Consider the following 23,700-nt stretch of genomic DNA (forward strand, 5'->3'; position numbering starts at 1 on the left):
TGCTTAGGTGAGCCGTGTACACAAGTGCCTTGCAGTGGAAACGCTGCTCAAGATAAATAAGGGCTCGTTGATTATTGTAGTGTTCTTTTTAGTTTGGTTTACCTAAATTCCTTGTGTCAGCATGAACGTGTGACTCGAGACATGTTAGATATGATAGTATCCTTAGTATGTAATTGCCCCCAAACTAACTTCTACATGTAAAAATACGTTTGTGTTTATAGCTGACAGGAGCACTTTAATAAAGTTTGGTACTGTATGCATTCAGGGGTGAAGCCGTACGCTTGCTCCATGTGTGACATGAGGTTCTTCCAACGTTACCATTTGGCAAGACACAGCCTCACTCATACTGGTATGCTTCATTTGTTCCCCTTCTACTTTATAAACTTTGACTATAACCAACCAAGAACATGTGTAACTTTTTTTTTTTTTCCAGTCCCATTTCCTACAATAACATAATTATGTAATTGGTGGAAAGTTTCGACTAAAACTGTAGGCTTTGTTGGAAAACTGTCCACTAAAAAAATATATTTCTGTGTGCGACTGAAAACTAATGTTACTATAGCATGTTTATCATAGAACATTGTATGACACATCAATAGCGGGTACATTACACTAGATTTGATGGCAGACATCAGTAGTCTGTAAGTCTAGTATGAGAAGTTTCGTTTCTCCTTATTGAATAAGTATATGGCTAATTGACCATTGAAATTGTGCATTTGTAACATCTTCATCACTAAACCATTGACCACTATCTGCACTAAGACTAAACGTTATTAAAGTAGCTCCTAAATACTGTATAGCTCTTGATCTGTTTAAATTTTTTTTTTTTATATATCCAGTTATACACCTTATGATGTCTGCCAGGTCTTTCTGGCGTAATGTCTTGACTGTGATCAATTTTATAGCATGCTGTTACAAATTACCAAATTGCATGTGCTTAAATCTTTTATCTGTTTGGCTTGTGAGTTTTGAAAGCATCTAACATTTTTGTATTTTATTCAGGAGTGAAGCCCTATGCTTGTACCATGTGTGACATGAGATTTATACAACGTTACCAACTGGAAAGACACAGTCTCACCCACACAGGTACGTCTTTTTTCTTTAAATGAGATATGGGTCACACGCTCATTGTCATGTTATTGCCTTTAAATTGTTACCACACGGGTCACTATGTGGCAGAAAATGTTTGTGTAATCTCAACTGTGTACTTTACAAGCACTAGTATAGTCTAAAGGTAAGTTTCCTTCCTATTTCCCTGACTATGTAAAAATATTTTTTGTATCATGTTTGTTTTACTTACTTAATCGTGTTTTTGTTGTCATGTGGCATCGAAGAATCGAAAGCCTAATACAGTGGAACCTCAATTTACGAACTTAGATGGTTCTGGAATGGGGTTTGTAAATGGAAACAATTAGATATTGAACATAATTTTCCCATAAAAAGCACAAAAAACTCAAATTGTCATAGACTCAGCAAAAGTCCCTATTGTAGTAAATGTTGTACGCTTTGAACACAATGTAATGGTTTTCAGTAGACATGTGCCGATTACCGGTTTCAAGGTATACCGTGGTATGAAAACGTCATGGTTTCAAAACCGCAAAAATTTTCAGTCATACCGTCCCTAAGGTATTAGCTATTTTTATGTCCCAAAAATGCATGGCGAAATCCCTCGCTTGTAGTTGAAAGGCTCAACCCTCCCCCACCGGTTGTTGCTCGGTTTCAGTGAGCTGTGCTACACGATGGCTGGAGGAGGAGCAACTCGTGAACTTTTCCCCCCCCCCATTGAAGAAAAACGCTGGTATGGGAATACTTCGGCTACAGAAAAGTTACAGACGGCAGCGGCTTAGAGGAGGAGGGCTAACCGACATGTAAAACACTTTTTGTGGAGGGTGGCTGCCAAGGAGGCAATACCTCCAATATGATTTCGCAGTTATACAAGATTAAAGGTTAATAAACACTGTCATGAACGTTTCCCACAAGCTACGAGAGTTAACTCGAGCGTGTTTAGTGTGTCTAGCGGTGATAAAACATGTTTTTTCTCTCTAGTAACTGTCTGTGTTGCGAAAGAGAGTGTGTGTTTCATGTAAACATGATACGAGTCATACACACGAGCTTTTTATTAGGGGTGCACGATATCCATTTTTTTAAAACCGATATCGATAACTTCCTGCTCCTCAAGGCCAATACCGATACGATAACCGATAATATATATAATTTTTCAATGTATATTCACCTGAGTTTTTGAACACCTGTTGGTCAAAAATACTAGTGGTTGATTCAGCATAGATTTGCCTGTGACTAAACCACAATTTTCATGATGACAGGAACATTATTATAATGCACAAAACAAAGACAAGAACAGTTTTGACTTAAAAAAAAGTGGCCACATTAATATTTTCAAATAAATATAATTTGAGTCAAACACAATCATTCAATATCATTGACGGTGTGTTCCCCTGAACAATGAGCAGTGAACTAAAACATAAACCCAACAGGTATTATGCCTTGTCCTTAGACAAAAACATTTGGTGCTACTGGAGAGGAGACGTTTATCGTCTTGGTCCATGAAACAACTGTCTTAGGGGCAGTTTACATGGCGACTCTGCGACACAAAGACCGCAATGACTGAGTAGCGGACTGGCCTCGCGTGCATATGGTGTCGGCAAAGACGGAAGGCGAAGACGAAAAATTCTGAATCCTGCCTCCAAAGTGGAAGAATCCGATTGCGGGGGGTTAAAGGGGGCCTCCTCGGCATGCATATCAAAGGCTCCTGCGGCGCGAGACCGCAGCGTTAACGTCATCACTTGTACACGTCACTTTTGGCGTGCGCAGCGGTACTACTAAACATAATATTTCTAAATTAAATATGTTGAGCGTTTCAATTTTTGTGCCGTTTTGAACAAAACAAAAATGACATTGCTTCGAGTGGGAGGGCATATTTTTTTCCAGGCTGTGGGAGCTTGGTGGGGTCAAAGTGCATCATTCTCTGTCGCCCTGTACCCCCTAGGGCCTGGCATGAATACTACACCGTTTTCATGCGGAATTGTGACATTGTTCAAATGGAGACGCAAATGCAAATTTGAAATTGTTCGTATTCTTGGCGAGTCACCATGTAAACGGCCCCTTAGGCTTGCTGTTCTATAATTGCCAAGTTATCAATAACCAAAAGGCCTCTCAAGAACTTGTAAACACTGTAAAATGCAAACATTTGCTTATTTCCATAAGTTTTATAACTCAGTGAAGGAAAAATACGACCTCTAGAACAGAAACAAAACTTTGCATGCTGGCAAAACAGGAGTGGAAACAAACGCTCACACCCCAATCCGACACTGTGCCTAAAATATTATTAATAGGCCCGATAATATATAATGTTATTGAAGTTATTGGGATGACGTCATAATTCCTATTATCGGACCGATAATTATCGTGCACCTCTACTTTTTATGGAAAAGAATTCAATTTTTGTTTGATGGTAATAATGTTGAGCTGTGGCTGTGGGTTTAGGCTCATCTAAAGGACTACCGGTGTATATATATCTTAATTTTATTTACAATACAGAATTTTGTCATTTTTTAAAATTGTATTTTTACTAAACAATATACTTATGTTCCAATTTGCTAATATACTTTAAAAAATCCTATTCAATGGAATTTTTTTTTTTTTTTTTTTTAAATTTATTTTATTTTTTTAATTTTATTTTTGTTTTTAAACCAGATATCTCAAAGCAACACAATTTCCAGCTGTAATTGCAATACCGCAATACCATGAAATCGGGATATTTTGGCTTAAGGTTATCATACCGTCAGAATATCATACCGGCATATGCCTAGTTTTCAGTACTTCTTATCAAACATGACATGATCAATCAACAATCTCTTAAATAGCCAAGTTAAAAAAAAAAAAAAGTGGAACCGCCCTCCTTATTAATTTATATGCCGCTACCCTGCCCACACACACCCCCAAACAGTGTCACGAGTACCTATGAGTCCTTTACAGCCAGTATGATTAGTAATATAACACTAAAATTTACAATTATGAAGAAAATAAGACTAAATTTACCTTGAAATGCAACAGAGTTTTTTGTTGTACTTGGTGAACTCCGACGAAGAAGCCTCGTCGAAATTAGCACATCTGTTGAGCTACCAATTACTTGCCATACATTTTTCTTCTGTACTTAATCAGGTTCTTCTCTTGACAACAATTTGACATGTAATTGTGCTTTTTCGCCAATGTTAGCCTTGGAAATGCTATCACTTGCCAAGTAAAGTAGTGACAGACCACTAAACAGAGCACAAAGAGCAGCTTAGAGTTATTTGCCTACCGAAAATGGTTGCACCGTTTGGCATAAAACATGTTTGCTGTGGTGGGCAAAAGGGATGAACTAAAATACTTAATGCTTGAACATTGGCAATTTTTTGTTGGGGCTTTGGTTTTTCAATTGAATACTCAGGCATTGTGGCGTTCGTAAATCAGGGTTCCACTACTGAAGCGAATGCATTTTGTACATAGGCTTTTTGCCTAAAGAGGGTACAAATATTTCACCATCTTAGTTGACAATAAATTGCTGTGAGGGATTGTACCAATTATTTATTTCGGTTACACCTGTTAAGTCAATTTTTTTAAAAATTCATATGTAATTCACTAACAAAGGCCAATTATTGCACATTTAAATGTACTTTCATTGCCTTCTGTTATCAAAATAATTTTGGTATATGCTGAATTATTGACACAAGAGAAAACTTTATAGTAGTGTCTCACTGTCTCATCATACGATTGTTTGTTGTAATAGTATTTGTTGTCATACACTCTCTGCTGTATACAGTGTTAAATTGGTATGTTCAATTTTGCATTGCAGATGTTATATTGTGCATAGTTTTCCCAACTGCCTAAAATTGTCTAACCTGCGATCAGCGTTGAAAAAAATATAAATAAATCAAGAAATCTCTTATTGGCTATTGACAGCTGTGCTTTGTGAAATGTGTCCATTTAGGACCTCAATTATACTTTTGGATTTGTTTGTTTCTAGGTTTGCAGATTGGATCGTTTTGCTCCCCAGGGGATTTTTTTCATTGCTTATCAGTATTATGAAATTTGAACAGTCACTAGAATTAGCAATCATAAGCATAGGGAAAAGTCATGTTCAATTGGAATGGCAGATGACCTTCCTCACCTGTGGAATCTCTGCAGCAAACGAAGCGCTGATGAGTGCAACCAAACTTTACTAAACAATTAGTAAAGTTTAGCGTCGATCATTTTCGGCAGTTGATTAATTTCTTTTCCATGCTTAAGCTGGTACTTTGTGTGCATAGGGGTGAAGCCGTACGCTTGCACCATGTGTGACAAGAGGTTTTTTCAGCGCTACCACCTGGCGAGACACAGCCTCACTCATATGGGTATGCGCCTGCCAATCCTAAGACAGCCACACCATTTGGATGCTGCAACATCTGTTAAATGTCTGTGTTCTAGCACATTGCTGATGGTGCAGATTTAGTATAGTAGCACCAAATGACATGATCGGCTCGTGTAATATAAGTTGATCGTAAAAAGGTCTCCGTTTATACAAGCACATGCTTAGCCTATGTAACTAATGCTAGGGTATGACATTGGTTATTAACCACAGACATCAATTTAGTCCGGATTATATACATCAAGATTTGCTGTTTATTTGTGGCAGAGACACAAATTAATGCTGTTGATACTCTGCATTTAGGTGTGAAACCTTATGCTTGCACCATGTGTGACATGAAGTTTTGTCAGCGTTACCATCTGACGAGACACAGCCTCACTCATACTGGTATGGGTCCGTACACCGTGGCCAGTACATTTTGTGTGCACCTTTTCATTTGTCACTTCACTTCAGGAGATAACTCATTTGTAATTTATACTCAGGATTTAATCAATTGTTTTGTTTTCATGACAGATTTTGTAGTAGAAATATATAATTGTGGTTGTACCTTATACTGTCAAAAATGTATTTGACTTTGAAGAAGCAGATAAACTACTACAGTATTGTTTTAATAGATAGGTATCGCATAGAAGAGAAATCAGTACTTCTGGTGGTTTATTGATTACAAACCGGTTATTTAATGAGTTATATTCGCTCAAATTGTATTTTTTATTACATTAGAAACAAGGGCAAGGAATGATTATATGAGGAGGGAAAGGCAGCGATCATATTGTTTGGATGTGAGAGAGGGAAAATGTAAAGCTTGTGTATGTTGGTGGCCTTTGAAAGCAGTAATCGGAATCCGTTTCTTTTGACGAAGGGAGCCAAAGAGTTCTCGGTGGATGTTGTACCCTGTTACACAATTTGCTGTAGCTTTAGAGATACGGCTTGCTTGTCAAGCATGTTTAGTAACTTTCCTGTCTTAGGGAAATCCCACTGACCGGTTCATACTAGTAGTAATAGGCAATTTAAAAAAACATTTTCTACCTGCTTTTTTTGTGGCGACACTAACTTTCCATAGCTAGCGTTAGTTACCCGAATAGATACAAAATACTACCCAAAATTTGAATTTTCAAGAAAAATGGGCAGACATGCAAACAGATTGAGAGATGCTACAATAATTGGGAAATGTGTGGTTAAGAAAAACGAGCAGACATGTAAACAGATTGAGAGATGCTACAATAATTGGGAAATGTGTGGTTAAGAAAAACGAACAGACATGTAAACAGATTGAGAGATGCTACAATAATTTGGAAATGTGTGGTTAATAACCAATAGTTTAAGTATGTTAACAAATTAAAAACTGCAAAGTAAAGCAAAGTATGATAATGTTGCTACTTTGCATTCAGGTGTGAAACCTTATGCTTGCACCATATGCGACAAGAGGTTTTTTCAGCGCTACCACCTGGCGAGACACAGCCTCACTCATATGGGTATGCGCCCACCTTGCCTATGACACTTAAGTCACATTTGACTTTACATGACATCACACGCAGCATTGGTGATGGATGCCTCAATTTTGCATTTCTGTAAATACATCTTAGAGATACAGCTGTGGATCATTGCTTTCCCCATTTTGTATAAAAATTGGTGATGAAAACAAGCATACACACCTTTGACCAAGATTGATATAGCTACTGAAAATGTTGGTTTACAACCCATCAATTCTGAATAGGGAAGTACATTGCATCACTGTTGGATTGTGAACACCAAACACCAAAGTGTGAAAGTAATACCTGTAATACTCTGCGTTTAGGTGTGAAACCTTTTGCTTGCACCATGTGTGACATGAGGTTTGTTCAGCGCTACCACCTGGCCAGACACAGCCTCACTCATACTGGTATGCGTCTACGCACCTGCCCCTTAATATTGTTGAAGCCTAATTGCCCATCCAGCTCTCGCACACACAGCCCTATTTTAAATAGTCTTTAAATTCAAGGCGAAATGTGCAAAATTTGCATTTGGGTACTTCAGCATAACACTCTTTTTACCTTTGCAGTTTAAGGCAATAATTCCTAAGAAAATGCAGTATGTTTTCACAATGCAACAGTTACAGTGGGACTATTACTTCAGCGATGCCAACGTTCATAATTTTCCAGCATGTCCAGGATGAAAGAAAGCAGCCCAACTTCTGACATTCCGGACGTGAATAGATCCTACTGATTTTAAAATAACACGTTCTCCATTGTGTCTATGCGTTATCTCCCTAGACAGTGTGTGCTCACAAAAGTGAAATCAAGGCAACCTCTTACAGGGCCAGACACATTAATTATACGACATGTTTACGTTACGAGCTCATGCACATGAATTCACAATCAGACTCGTAGACGTCTGCAATGTCAGTGGTTGTGCCAATAACTGCCTCATGGGCATCCCGGGAAGTGGGAAGGATTGGCATCTCTGTTACTGGCAGATAGCTGCATGAAATAAACAGTTGAGAAATGTGCCATTTTATTCTGTTGTTGTTGCAAACTGTAGTGCTGCAAAGCCGCTAAATGCACTGCAAAGAGGCTGAATGAAATAGGCTTTTGCATGAATTGGCGACTGTGTGGTTAATAACCAATAGCTTCGGGATGTTCTGGCAAAGGATGAAAATGGAGCGCCAGTCATGTAACACTGCCACTTTGCATTTAGGTGTGAAACCTTATGCTTGCACCATGTGTGACAAGAGGTTTTTTCAGCGTTATCACCTGGCAAGACACAGCCTCACTCATATGGGTAGGCACCCGCCCACCTAAACAATGACACTGACCCAATGCCAATATAGGTTATGCTATTTGGACAAGGCGAGCTGCTAGTTTATAAAGGCAATTGGTCGAGTCTCATTAACCGTTTCCTGCATCATATTTGAATCGCAAACACTGTGACATCATCAGCTCATGTTGTGTTAGGTGTGGACGTGAAAATTGATCAAACAGAACTTCAGTTTATTTATTGGATTGAGTTCCAGACGAGCAGAGGTGTGGACTAGAGTCATATGACCTGAACTTGAGTCGGACTTTATTCATAAATATCAATCATAAATTTAGACTTGACAAAATGTTAAAAACTTGCAACTTAACTTGGACTTTAACAGCAATGACTTGTGATTTCACTTGGACTTGAAAAGACTTGCTTTTCCCACCAAAACACAAAGATTAAAATGTATGTTAATAACGAACGTTCTGTCTCTCTTGCTCTCTCACTCTCTGTGTGCCAGCGGAACAGCACCCAACCAAATTAGATCCACGTTGTTCTAATCTGTCCGTATTCAATCAAATTGCGGAACATGAACCGAAATAGACATCCTAACCAAAGCCCCAGTTTGCAAAAATGATACCGAAGATAATGTCGTTTTTGTAAAAAAACTATGAGGTGGTGAACAAAAAAAAAAGATTGCATTTAGAAAAATGTGCGGGTCGAAGATCACAGACAGTGAGGCGACAACTTCCAACTTGGTTCGATATTTGTAGTGACACAGAGATCAGTAAGTACTGCCGTAATTTATTGCTCAGCTAACGTCAGATTATCGGCTCAGTAACTAGCTAGCTAGCTGTGTAGTTAATGAGGCTGTAAACTCTCTGGTAATTTAACATTGCGAACACCATTATCATTGTTGGGTTCACTGCGGGTTCACTCCCCAACTCCTACTGTAGCGGTCTCCTGTAATGGTGCTAGTAATAGTAAAATATGCCTTGGAAATACAGTGGGGCCAATAAGTATCAAGTCAACCACCAATTGTGCACGTTCTCCAACTTGAAAAGATTAGAGAGGCCTGTAATTGTCAACATGGGTAAACCTCAACCATGAGAGACAGAATGTGGGGAAAAAAAGGAAAATCACATTGTTTGATTTTTAAAGAATTTATTTGCAAATCATGGTGGAAAGGGCTCCATGCAAGATATCACCCCGTGGCGTCAAAATGATAACAAGAATGGTGAGCAAAAATCCCAGAACCACACGGGGGGACCTAGTGAATGACCTACAGAGAGCTGGGACCACAGTAACAAAGGCTACTATCAGTAACACAATGTGCCACCTGGGACTCAAATCCTGCACAGCCAGACGTGCCCCCCTGCTGAAGCCAGTACACGTCCAGGCCCGTCTGCGGTTCGCTTGAGAACATTTGGATGAGCCAGAAGAGGAATGGGAGAATGTGTTATGGTCAGATGAAACCAAAATAGAACTTTTTGGTAGAAACACAGGTTCTCTTGTTTGGAGGAGAAAGAATACTAAATTGCATCCGAAGAATATCATACCCACTGTGAAGCATGGGGGTGGAAACATCATGCTTTGGAGCTGTTTTTCTGCAAAGGGACCAGGACGACTGATCTGTGTAAAGCAGACATGTCCAAAGTCCAGCCCCGGGGCCAAATGCGGCCCGTGATCAAATTTCATCCGGCACCAAGCTTCTGTCATAAAATCAATAACGTCTGGCCCAGCAGCACTCTAAGCAACATTACCCCGTGTGACCCTTTACTCCCAATTTTCTAAAATGTCGACAATCAACAACAAAAAAAGTTGACTGCGACGGCCGACCCGTCAAGGATAGGTGGAAATTGGACTATTTCTTCACTAAAATACGCAACAACTGTGTCTGCCTCATTTACAAAGAGACAGTTGCTGTTTTTAAAGAGTTCAACGTGAGGCGATATTACCAAACGAGACAGGCTGACGTGTACAACAAGATTACAGGGAAGATGCGTAGCAAGAAATTGAAGCAACTTGAAGCTAGTTTAATTTTACAGCAGCAGTATTTAGCAAGAGCCCGAAAGTCGAAGGAGAACACCACAAAGGGTAGTTGGGAGATTGTTGAAATTACTAACTAAAAATAATTATAAAGCAAATGTGACATACAGAATGACTTGCTAGAATTTGCTTAAATATATCATTCTACGTAAAAGACGTAAGCCAAGGTCGGCCCCCCAAATTTTTACCACACTAAATCTGGCCCCCTTTGCAAAATGTTTGGACATCCCTGGTGTAAAGGATAGAATGAATGGGGCCATGTATCGAGAGATTTTGAGTGAAAATCTCCTTCCATCAGCAAGGGCATTGAAGATGAGACGTGGCTGGGTCTTTTAGCATGACAATGATCCCAAACACACAGCCAGGGCAACAAAGGAGTGGCTTCGTAAGAAGCATTTCAAGGTCCTGGACTGGACAAAGGGTACATAACAAAGTATTGAGATGAACTTTTGGTATTGACCAAATACTTATTTTCCACTATGATTTGCAAATAAATTCTTTAAAAATCAAACAATGTGATTTTCTGGGTGTTTTTTTTTTTTCACATTCTGTCTCTCACGGTTGATTTTTACCCATGATGACAATTACAGGCCTCTCTAATATTTTCAAGTGGGAGAACTTGCACAATTAGTGGTTGACAAAATACTTATTTGCCCCACTGTATGTCAGCGCTTTTCGTAAATTTTTTTTACTACCAATTATAATTACCCTTCATCTAATTTGTTTATTCTGTGAATAAACAGTAAAATGGAAGACTATCCTAGCTGAATAGGAGTTAAATGGTGTTGGTTAAAAGTGCAGTTGAAGTGCAATTTCTTGCTTTTATTATTTGACTTGATATATAAATATGGATTTTAAAACCATACATGACCTTTGTAAATGTAATATCATAAGACAAATCTTGACTTGGAATGTGACTCGTGAATTGTGTGACTTGACACTTAGATGTGACTTGCCAAAAAAATGACTTCTTCCCACCTCTGCAGCTCAGTGAAAAGTGGTTAACAACCCATCAATGACAATTTACTAATCGATGAACCAATGACAAGTCTTGAAAATTAATGTATTAATGCTCTACGTTTAGGTGTGAAACCTTTTGCTTGCACCATGTGTGACATGAGGTTTGTTCAACGCTACCACCTGGCGAGACACAGCCTCACTCATACGGGTATGGGTCCATACACCTGCCCCCTCATCTTTTCAGTCACTCAGTGTGTTTGGCGCGATATTCATTCATAAAAGCATCGCTTAGACACTGCTAGAAATATCTAGATCTTTCCATCTTAACAAAATTTGATTTTTTTTTTTTTCAATAATATACTCAAGCTTTTATCATATGCAGTGGATCGACAGATGCTTAGCTCATAACATACAATTGTAGATCCCAGCCAGAGAGCGTCTCAAATGTGGATTAGTGTAATCCTCCATTTAGTGTCTTCTCCGGGACTGTTTCACAAGCTTTTCCTGTAAGAAGCAATAGCACAGGCGTTTATTGTGTTCAACCCAACGATGTAGCTCATACATAACATCTCATCACTTTAAAAAAATATTTTGGGTGCTTACTACAGTCACCCGTAAAGATGAGTTAATTTTGTGGCCTGAGTAAGCCCCTTTATTGGACGTTCATTTAAATAGATTGTTTGGAAATTCTTTTGACATTTTCTATTCTTATTATGGTCTTTCTTTACTGATAGAAATTGCCCTGCTCTACTCCATTACAGTGAGGCATCATTTCGACTGAAGTTGACCAAACATGGCTTCTTGCCTTTAAAAGTAGCAACGTGACAAGTGGCTGTCATCTCTTTGGTATATTCTTAAAAAAGATGGAGTTAGCCCTTTAAACAGTTCTTACACCCACAGTAAGTAAGGTAAAATCCGGGCCGGCCCAGCCTACACGCAGACTATGCAGCTGCTTAGGGCCCCTGACCACTAGGGGGTCCCCAATCTGGCAATTGTTTAATTTATATTTTGTTTACTACAGTTTGCTTTAGTTGACTTTTGTGAGTTTTGATACTTAATTTCAAGCTTAAAAAATAAAAGTTCTTCCTTAACTTTTCCTCTTTTAGAAAAAGGTTTGGCGCTATCTACTGTAAGTACTGACAATCATTTGGGGTGAGAAGTTTGAAGTACGCAGTGCAACAAAATCTGAATAATATACAAAATATGGACGTATGGGTTGGATTGCATGTATGGGTTTCACAGTACATTGTGACGAAATGGTGGCCCAAAAATATGGGCCCCTTGGCATTATTTTGCTTAGGGCCCCCAAATGGCCTGGGCCGGCCTGGGTAAAATAATTGATTATTAATGACCTACTATTCTTATGAATGATGTTCCAATTGCACACGTTTTTAAAGAAGGTGACACCATTTGCAGCATTATGGTAATTTTGCCGTGGTGACTTGGAGCACCCCTCAGAAGTATACACTGGTTGGTCTTAAGGGGATATTTTGAACTAATATTTAGAGTAGCAGATTAAAAGAGGAGACTCAAGTAGGTGTGATGAAATGTAATTTAGTGTTTTGCTGTAATTTGAAGGCTTTTTAAAATAGATTTTCTATTGGAATTTTATTCAAAAACGCGTTCCAAACAGGCCAGTCCATCCTCCCCCGCAAGTCAATAACTCAATTTCTTGGGACGCTGTATCCAATTTTTAAAATCGATGGTCTGCGGTACAATGGTTGAAGTGGCTATTACAACCAGATTCAGCATTTGTTGCATCTTGTCACGTTGCTATTTAAAGGTTTGTGAATTTGGGAGCACAAAGCGAAGCTTCTGACAGAACATACAGAACGTGTCAACGCGCTAGACTTCTGTGTTCCGGCTGTATTCACGTAGTTGTATGTGTGAACATTTCTGCATTGTGTGTGTGTCTGTGTGGCAGAGGTGATGTTGCACGTACTTGACTTTGTGTGGTGTGTGGCGGGAAGGCCTAATACGCTGCTCTGTGTGTGTAGGGGTGAAGCCGTATGCTTGTTCCATGTGTGACATGAGGTTTATTCAGCGTAACCACCTGGAGAGACACAGCCTCACTCACACGGGTATGCGTTCCGTTGCCGCGTCCCCTCCCTCCTCTGCCGCTCGCACGCCCCTGACGCGCCTCAACACAACCTCCACTTTGATGGGATGTTGAACCAGCATCACACGCAGCCCAGATCTTGTGTACATTTGGGCCATGATAACTCCACTCTGATCTACACATAATGAGTTGATGACCAGGCTTTTATAGAATCATAAGTAACAGATAAGGCTTTCCTAATTACTATTGCTGCAATGATAGTCCTCAAAGACAGTTTGACACATTTAATTTGTGCAAAAAAACAATACTGACGCATTGACTCTTGTGTGTGCTTTTTGCTAGGGGAGAAGCCATTTGCGTGTGACATGTGTGACATGAGGTTTATTCAGCGATACCACCTGGAGAGACACAAGCGCGTGCACAGCGGAGAGAAACCCTACCAGTGTGAGCGCTGCCAGCAGGTGGGCACAACATGTTTGATTTTTTTTATCATAAGGAATTATTAGCATTTGTGCGTTTTTGTTACCGACGTTATCTAATACTGTTTTTATTTATATATTTAAAACATATTTTTCATTATTTTAATAACTTATGGGACTTAATCTAATGCTGCTTTTATTTATATATTTAAAACATATTTTTCATTATTTTAATAACTTATGGGATTTGCAACATGGGTGCTGGAATTTTTTGAAAATCTTTTTATTCTGATATTGCATTCTGAAGTTTGAAAACGATGAATTTAAATAATCTTAAAATTGAATGGGATTATTTTATTTCTTTAAAGCAGGTGTATTCAGGTAAAATGTAAAAAGGTCCTGTTCAAGACTAAGGGCGCTTTCACACTGGCTGATTGGTCCTTTTTAAACGAACCAGAGTTCTTTTTCTCAGATAGTCCGCTTCGTTTTGTAAATTTGAACGCGCATCCGAATTCTAGTTTGGACCAAACAAACGAACTCTGGTCCGTTCAAAAATTGTGGGTCTTGTTCTGCTTTTTTTTTTTTTTTTTTTTTTAATTCTTTTTTTTTTTTTTAAGCGCACCCTGCTTCACTTGTGAATGCAAGTGAAGCAGAGTGCGCTTGTGCTACATTGCGTGCAGCGTCGCACCACGCTCCCTCTCCTCCGCTCTGTGGGAGGTATTTTTATTAGGGCTGTCAAACGATTAAAATTTTTAATCGAGTTAATCACAGCTTAAAAATTAATTAATCGTGATTAATCGCAATTAAAACCATCTATAAAATATGCCATATTTTCTGTAAATTATTGTTGGAATGGAAAGATAAGACACAAGACAGATATATACATTCAACATACTGTACATAATTACTGTATTTCTTTATTATAACAATAAATCAACAAGATGGCATTAACATTATTAACATTCTGTTAAAGTAATCCATGGATAGAAAGACTTGTAGTTCTTAAAAGATAAATGTTAGTACAAGTTATAGAAATTTTATATTAAAACCCCTCTTAATGTTTTTGTTTTAATAAAATTTGTAAAATTTTCAAACAAAAAATAAACTAGTAGCTCGCTATTGTTGACGTCAATAATTACACAATGCTCATGGATGATGCCATAAAATCAGTCACACCTAAGCGCCAGCAGAGGTCGACAAAACACAAAAAAACACAAGAAACTAATGGACATGACACTGTCATTTAATCTGTTTGAGTGGGGCATGTGCGTTAATTGCGTGAAATATTTTAACATGATTAATTAAAAAAAAAATTACCGCCCATTAACGCGATAATTTTGACAGCCCTAATTTTTATATTGTTTCTTCTTCTAAATTTGTCCAATCAATAAATGCGCCTTTCGTCCACGTGATGCTACCCGGAAAATTCGGTGCAGTGTGAATATTAGGGTGAATAATAATGGATGATGTGGCATAGTGGTAGTGTAGTTGTTCACCAACCCAGAGATTGTGGGTTCGATTCTCCCCCCTGATGAACTCGTTTAAGTATCCTTGAGCAAGATACAGAACCCCACGTTGCTCCTGGTGCTGCATCACCATTAAGTAGATGAGGAGACAGTGTAAAACGCTTTTTAGGGCCTTAAAAGGTGGAAAGGCGCTACACAAGTGTAACACCAACACCAATACTGAACTTTTTCAAGAAGTCGTTTGCAAGTGTTGTTGCTAAGTAGCTGTCCAACATGACCCTGGTCCTCTTGGTCTAATATGAAAGTCCCCTAAGTCTAAATTTGAAGTTTGAAAGAGCATAACTTCTAGATATATTTTGATACATACTGTACTTTCCAGACTATTAAGTTGCTCCAGAGTTTTAAGTTGCACTGCGTCATGACCCAAAACACAAACAAACATATAAGTTGCACTAGGGACTATAAATCGCATTTTGGGTTACGAATTGTGCACCAGTTTGTGACCTCTGCCTCAAAGTATTGGTCCTAAAATGTTGTCAACCTGCGACCCACATTTGGTAACTGTTACAACCTTTTATAAATAAATATTCGAAAAAAAAGCCTTTGAAAATATTTGTATCAAATTTTTAAACAAACTGTACACACAGGTTCGCTTGTCAAACGTGCCTTTCACAAAACCTTTATAATCTGAAGATGAACGTGACTGCTTCATCACCAAAATGAACATCTTGCATGGATCTTTTCTTTTAAGAAAGTGCAACATCGATAGATTTTCTTTTTAAGTGCAACATCGATAGATTTTTGGGGGGGGGGGGGGGGGGGTTGAAGGATGCAGACTAAAGCCCGAATATAATGAATATTGTTTTTGACATGTGTCTGTCAAGATGTTATTTTCCAAATACCTAAAAACCAAGTCTGACTTAGGATGCATGCTAAAATGTAACTGCTTCCACAAAAATGATGTGACATGAATATGTAAGTAGGTCGGAATGTGCTACAGCTACAGTCTATCACTAACCTAGGGTAACACTGTTGTGTTAAAGAAAATAGTTGTCTCTCATAAGTGAATTTCTTTAGGGGAAAAAAGGCATGTTTTGTTACACTATATTATATATTTTTTTATTTAAAAACTATAATATTTGTATAACAAAATAATATGAAGTGTTGTTGAAACCAAAATGTTTTATTAAAATATTCTAGGTCTCAGATATAAAACAATCCAATAAAAAACTTAAATGGAGCACCGTTTTGTTTTAATCAAAGATATCTCCTTACACCTTAATTTGATAAATTTAAGAATAGAATAAAGAATAAGAATTTATTCCTGTGATACCTTTCCACTAGTTATTAGAGGCGTGCGAAATTATTTCCGATTCTTAGATTATTCGGGATTCGGCCGTGGAAGATTCGAAAACAATTCACAAACATCCAAATTCCGATTATTGAATTGTACCAGGTAAAGCGGAAATGAAACACAGTCAGCGCGGTCTTCAGGACGCAATGAGGAACGGACCGAGAGTAAATATCATGTTCAACTCATGCCGCTATATAAAAAAAAAAAAAACAATAATACCTGACTCCGGCCGAAACAGCGCCCAGTTGCTAGTTGCTACAAACATATGGCAACATACGGCTATGGTAGATATCACATACAGTACTGTGCAAAAGTTTTAGGCAGGACACCTGCCTAAAACTTTTGCACAGTACTATATATATATATATATATATATATATTTTTTTTTTTTTTAAATAACCAAAAATAGGCACTCGCCCTAAACTTTTCTTGAATGACGTATATATATACTGTATATATATATATATATACAGGGGCGGACTGGTAATCTGTGGGTTCTGGAGGATCACAGAACGGCCGGTGCCCTGGACGGCCGGCGGCCGCCATTCATTATAGATCACTGTTTTTGTCCCCCCCAGCCTCTGATTATCTACAGTTTGCATCCAATCCGACAGGTGGCAGCAATGCGCCTGGCTGTTCATCGCCAGTCCGATAGAAGAACGAAAGAAGCACAAAGTTGCCTTCATTGGTTCCTTGTGGAAGCAAAATGGCGACGAGCGTTAATGCCCAATATGGATGGTGGTGGCAAAAAAAGAAAAGAGAAGGGTGGCGCGGAGAAGGTTAGGAAGAAAAAAATTAAAGAAACTGGAGAGCAAAGCATTAAAATGTCATAAATTGACAAATATTTTCGCAAGCAGCAGTCTGGCTGCAACGGCCACGTTGGGTAACAGCAGCCCAGCCCCGGCGATGGTGAGAGGGGGCAGCCGCTCTGACGTGCAGCCGGTGCAGGGAGGGAGAAAAATAGAGGGAGGAGGTAATGATAAGCTGGTGGAAGTTCGAGAGGGAAGTTCCCCAGACAAGCGCAGAGCAAGTAAAAAGGGATGAAGAGGGTCACTTGCTCAGTATACTGGCAATTGTTATCCACAAGGTAGGTACATTTTAAATGAAATAAATGACAATTAAAGGGTTAGTGCCAGCTAGTCGATGTACCCGTTTGCAATCGTGTCAAGTTATAATATGCTTGTCCTACTATCACTCTCCTAAGAAAAAATATTATAGCTGTAAAACAACGTATGCACACGCAGCAGCAATATTAATTCAGAAGAAATATAACAAAATATTAATAAAATGAATGGTTTTACTTTAAAGTTTAGGTAGTTAAATTGATATATATTTTTAATCATTTATATATCGTTTTGTTTTCTGGTTAATACTTTCCAATGAAGGTTATGTATACAGGATTTGTCTTGAAATGTTTTTTATATTTTCATTGAAATTTATTATTTGTATGGCAAGATTAATTATGGCAGGGGTCTCCAAACCGGTCCTCAAGGGCCACTGCGGGGCCTGGTTTTTCTTTCAACCGATCGAGTACCGACAGTTTAACCAATGAAGTTTCTGCTAAAACAAGCAGCACCTGACTGCAATCAACTGATTACACTTGTAAGACACCAGATTGGTGCAGAGGTGTTGTCTTGTTTTGTTGGAATGAAATCCTGTGCCCGCTGCGGCTCTATGTGGAATAGTTTGGAGACCACTGAATTATGGCATAAACAATGAAATCGTTTTATAGACAGAGATATATAGAGATATATTATAATCAATTGGATACATGAATGAATGAATGAATGAATTTATTGTCATCATCATCATAATCATTGACAGTTTCAGAATGTGGAATTTGCCCAAATACATAAAACTTGCTTTTAAGAATACATTTTCATTTGTTTATTCAGGTCTATCATAGAGCTAGTACAGAAAATGAACCCAACTCCAGTTCAGCCTTGCAGTACTTTGAGCGCCCCAAGTCAGACAGTGACAGTCTAGACATATTTTCTTCATTTTCTCTTAAAGTGCAAGAAATTGATGCATTTTACAATAAAATGTAAAAAAAAAAATTTTTTTTAATTCTCCCCGAGGGTTTGGCGGTATGCCCCCGGACACCCCTACGGGGTCTGTTTCCCTTCGTATAGCGTATCTTGTGGGCTGGGCTGAGTCAAAGTCCAGGGCTGCTTTTTAGTCCCAGTCCGCCCCTGTATATATGTATATATATATATATATATATATAAGCAGTAGACTTCTCTAGAAGGCTCCGTTGTAGCAAACCTAATTACTTATTTTCTAAAAAAAAAAAAAAAAAAAAAAAAAAAAAAAAAAACGGCAAAATCTTGACTTGTATCTATCTTTAAATGATAAAACAGTTTTAAAACTTTCACGTCGAAAGTAGACAGAAGGGAAATAATGGAATAACGGGAGCAATCTTTAACGGTTGATTCACAACATGAAATTAATTGAATCTAGTTTAAAGCTGCCGATACAGAATGGGGACTTGAGTATTTTATTTACTGTTTTTAACGGTTAACTTGATACTGAAATAGTAGTTTTTGTTTAGCCTGAGAGGATTTTTGAATTTTGGAACTAGTGTACAAAAAATTAAAGGGGGGGGGGGGTTGTGGTGCATCAATAATCGAATCGGAGCCTCTGAATTGTAATCGAATCATTAGGTGCCCAAACAATCCAACCTCAACTAGTTAGTTACCCTCAACTCTCAATTACTTTCCATAAATACAAATAATTTCAATTGATTATTTTTCAGAATTTCCAAATTTTGTTTAAAATATTTTAACCAAAGTCCACTTGTTGTTTCCCAAAGAATTTCTCAAGGACAGACCGTCTGCTGCGGCACCGTCGGCTGTGCCAAGGCCGGGGTGTAGCGAAAGTGGAGAACCAACCGTGTTGTGAACCTCGCCAATATGCCCAAGAAGCCCCACCCGCACCCCCGACCTGGAGCCCCATGCACCCCCCTCCGGGTCGACTGGCCGTCTGACATTCCATGTTCGCTGCGCCCGTGTGGCCGCCAGACGCGGAATTGGCCGACGGGCTTGATGCTCTCTCTGAGCTGGGTGGCTCCAACACGGACTGACGATGCAGCTCTAGTCTTGGATTACTAATAACTGCGGGACTTTTTTTTTTTCTTTTAACTGACCCTTCCGCCCCACCCCACCTCCATATTTTCTTAACGACAAGACTTTTCTGTGATGAAGAGTGTTCCTGTTTTGTACTTAATCTGTTTTTATCCAGTGCATCTACTATTTGTTGGTACTCTGTAATGACGGCAGTTTTTTTTTAAATTGGAAAACAGAGGTGTAGTTGCAAGAAAAAGCATTTCATTGTGTCTCTTAGGCTCTGTCATTTAAGTCCAAATATGGCTGGTGTTAACCAGATCTTGTTGGCTGTGGCAGCTGTGTTTTAGTTGGTGTCACCATGGCTACAGTAGCTTGATCGGAACTCTATTGTGAAGCCATCTGGTTGAATGACCAGTGTTCTTTGCCTCTAATGACAGAGGTACACTGTTTGTAAATATTGCTAATTCATTCACAGTTGGACTTAAGTGGATTTTTTGTTTAATTTGGCCAAGAATTACTTATAATCTTGCCAGCAAGTGGATGTTAATGTTAACCAGGACTTCCATGGAGGTAATATGTGGGCACCTGGGTGGTCCCATTCTAGCCACGTGTTGATCCCCCTTGTTCGCAACCCTCACTTTGAGATTTCTCTCTGTGTGAGAATGTTCTTGTTTTAAAAAAAAAAAAAAATTAACCTTTTCCTCAATGAGTTATTATTTTGTATAAGATGTATTTACAGAGACAAGGCCGCTTTTATGTCACAGTGGACGTTTTTCCTCTAAACTCATGTGGTTACAGAATGTTGGTGACCCCCAGTGGGACACGAAATGTCATTGTCACTGATGGGAAGTCACGTGATGGTTCTTACCGAAGGAAGCCCGGTCTGGTGAAACCAACACTGCTGCGCACTAACCATTGCCTTTTTAATGCAGATATTATGTGCTTGGTGTGTTTTAACAGGTGTATGTCATATCATTGGGTGTAGCCTTAACAAAGTGCGGATACACAAATAATCATTGTGATGCTAAACATTATTGTAATGAGCATTTTTGATGTACTGGCAAAGGCAGAGAGGCTCCATCACGGCTGCTTTACTCCCTGCTGATTAATTTCTCAAACTTGACCCTCCTTGAGTTGTGAGCTCATTCATGAGAAAGAGCTTTGTGTACATAAGACATTCTTGAGGTTGACTGAATGTAAGATAGGTGCAATCCGAGGGTGTATTCGTTCCTCTGTGTTTGCCAGAAAGACACTATGTTCAATATAAAGGAACAGTGTTGATTTCACATTGCTGTGTTTACAGCAGACTGACTGACGGAGGGTCAGCTTTGAGGAATCCTTCCACACTCTTCCAGCTGTGCACAAAGCATGCGGCTGGTGCATAGTGACAATTGTTAAAAGGGCGATACAGTACTTGTTGTCTGTTTAGTTTTTACTAGGACCATGCAAAAGAACCCTGACGTCTCAATCACTTGTTCTTAGCCTTGAGGTTTTAATTTTTCACTCGAGTCAAACGTGGGTCCGAGTTTTATTGCAAGTACCTTTTTATTCTAAAATTGTAAACACTGGAGTGAGAGGGCAAAACGCAAACCGACTGATAGATATTTTTTGTTCCCTTCAAACTGTACTCTGTTTTAGACAAAGCCTTTTTCTCCTCTGAGAAGATGAACGGAACAATTTGGATCAGTACATTTGACAGCCCATTAAGGTTGCTTTTTTGAAGACGGTTGACAAAGAAAAAGATTCCTTTTCATGCAAAGTCCCTGGTATTTGTAGTAAATTATATTGAACATGGTATTAGGAAAATGATGGCCTAACGGTAGCTATCACAGATTAGTTGTTTTCTTTATTAGTCTTGCATGCAAAGTTATGGTCCTCAGTTGAAATAATAGAATATTGATATTGCTTATTTTGTGTAGGAAAAAAAGAGTGCATACAAGTAACTTCCTAAAACTGTTACAATAATTCTTGTAAAATGGGCTAACTAATATGTACCCTTGTGATCCAATTAGTTTCAACCGTAAGGACATCGGAGGAGAGGCTTCTTACTATTATGCTGAAATAAATACATTTGTTAAGGATTTCTGGCTCAGTATTTCAATTGATTATTGCTGAAAAAAAGACATTTCATTTACTATGCAATTATGCAACACCATGGTGTGAGTACACAAATTCTATTGCATTTTAACTGTTATTATAATTTCACCCCCGCTCCCATCAATGCTGTAGGAGATGACCTGGTATTATATACCGTAATTTTCGGACGATAAGGCGCACCTGACTATAAGCTGCCACCCACCAAATTTGACAAGAAAACCGTATTTGTTCATACCAGCACACGGTACTCTAAGCCGCAGCTGTCCTCACTATATTATGGGATATTTACACCAAGAGATATTAACTGGTAACACTTTATCTGACAGCGGCGTCATACAACTGTCATAAGACCAAATGAATCAACATGAAGCTTTGAACTAAATGGCTGCAAAGCTTCATTACTTCAAGAAGCTTCATTTGGCCATCACCGCTCCCTTGTGGGTGGGTGATAGTCAATCTCTGCTGCCACCTGCTGTCAACACTGCTGTCGTCCAACATGCCTCCCAGCATGCATTGCAGTGCTACAGATGTAAATAACAATCACAATTCATGTTCTTCGTTATTTATTTCTTCAGTTACTCATCCAGTTGTTTCATTAATTGCTAGCTCTGGTATTCTGTAACACTTTAACAGTGGCGCCATAAAACTAATAAGACCATCATAATTATGACACTGCCATGAGCATTAATAAAGGCTCATGACAGATGTCATTTTGTGTCATCTGGCAAATTATCTCACTTTTGAATAGATGTAAAAGATCCAAGCTGGACATAAATGAAGTTAGTGACATAATTTGCCGGATGATACTTAATGACATCTGTCATAAGCATTCATTAATGCCCATGATAGTGTCATGTCACAATTATGACGGTCTTTTATTCAATCTTATGACAGCGCTGTCAAATAAAATTTTACCTGATAACCCAAATAAACTGACAAATAACCTGCACTGGACTATAACCATATAGGTTTCAAAATGAGGGGAAAAAAGTAGCGGCTTATAGTCCGAAAATTATGGTACTAACACTGAATTAAAGTGAACCCAGACTACTAGTAGCCTTTTAATTTTAATTTAAAGAAGTTTCAGTGGCGTCCAATATTTATGGTCCATGACTTTTGACCTTATTAAGAATTCTTTTCCATTTTAAACTGTTAAACTCATTCAGGGCATACGCAGCACTGCCAGATTCAGCAGGGATGTCTAAATTGATATTCCTCACTTGAGAAATAAAATCCCAAAGTTAAAAGAAATTGTACTTATTTACTAGCTCATTTCACATTTGTCAACCGAGTCAAAACTTTTTAAATTGAAATTTTTCTTCAAGGCAAAATTTGTGTGTGTGTGTGTGTGTGTGGGGGGGGGGGTCCACCACCAATAGGGGTGTGACAAAATATCGAAATGGTGATATATCGCGATATTTTGTATCCCTGAAGGTTATCAATATGCTCCTGCCAAGAATCAAGAGATCATTTTAAAAAGGTGTCAATGTCTAAAAAAAAATAATAATAATAAAATAGGAATCAACAAGTTGCTACCAAAATCTTCTACCATAATAGCGTCTGTTAACTCTAAGGCAGCATTAACGGTGCTCGACACCCAATCCGTTTAGACTGGGAACATTCGTTCATTCGGAACCAGAGCATTCACAATCATTCTGTCCGATTTTCAGGACATTTACAGGTCACTTGCTGTTCATTTAAGGGCATTTACAGGTCATTTTCTGTTGAGTTTGAGTCACTGCCTATTCGTTTGGGTGATGTCCAGGTCACTTCCTGTTCTGTAACTAAAAATAAACAGGAAGTGACCCCAAAATCAACAGTAAGTAACTGAAAATCAACAGGTTACTTTAATTAATCATTGCCTGGCATTGGCTGCCACTGATGGCCATACATACAGTTGGGAGAACAAGTATTTGATACACTGCCGATTTTGCTGGTTTTCCCACTTGCAAAACATGTAGAGGTCTGTAATTTGCATCATAAGTTCTCTTCAACTGTGAGGGATGGAATCTAATACAAAAAAAACAGAAAATCACGTTGTATGATTTTTAAGTAATTTGCAATTAATTGCATGAAATAAGTATTTGATACATCACAAACATCGAA

The 23,700-nt window shown here is 38.5% G+C and overlaps 1 protein-coding gene across 19 annotated transcripts in view; it reads left to right on the top strand.

Moving 5' to 3' along the window:
• znf740a (zinc finger protein 740a) overlaps positions 1–21,578 on the top strand; it is a 35,078-nt gene extending 13,500 nt beyond the window's left edge. For 8 of the 19 annotated variants that reach the window (XM_057845164.1, XM_057845170.1, XM_057845162.1 and 5 more), the window contains 11 exons: positions 266–349; positions 1,003–1,086; positions 5,310–5,393; positions 5,711–5,794; positions 6,796–6,879; positions 7,203–7,286; positions 8,081–8,164; positions 11,259–11,342; positions 13,132–13,215; positions 13,536–13,654; positions 19,245–21,578. In XM_057845164.1, the coding sequence (XP_057701147.1) occupies positions 266–349; positions 1,003–1,086; positions 5,310–5,393; positions 5,711–5,794; positions 6,796–6,879; positions 7,203–7,286; positions 8,081–8,164; positions 11,259–11,342; positions 13,132–13,215; positions 13,536–13,654; positions 19,245–19,418 (1,049 nt within the window). In that variant the 3' untranslated portion in view covers positions 19,419–21,578. The remainder of the gene's footprint in view (positions 1–265; positions 350–1,002; positions 1,087–5,309; positions 5,394–5,710; positions 5,795–6,795; positions 6,880–7,202; positions 7,287–8,080; positions 8,165–11,258; positions 11,343–13,131; positions 13,216–13,535; positions 13,655–19,244) is intronic. The other 11 variants (XM_057845169.1, XM_057845175.1, XM_057845182.1 and 8 more) reach the window with 9 other exon arrangements.
• Positions 21,579–23,700: the final 2,122 nt, after the last annotated feature.

Source organism: Corythoichthys intestinalis, chromosome 9 (assembly GCF_030265065.1).
Source record: "Corythoichthys intestinalis isolate RoL2023-P3 chromosome 9, ASM3026506v1, whole genome shotgun sequence".
NCBI lineage: Eukaryota > Metazoa > Chordata > Actinopteri > Syngnathiformes > Syngnathidae > Corythoichthys > Corythoichthys intestinalis.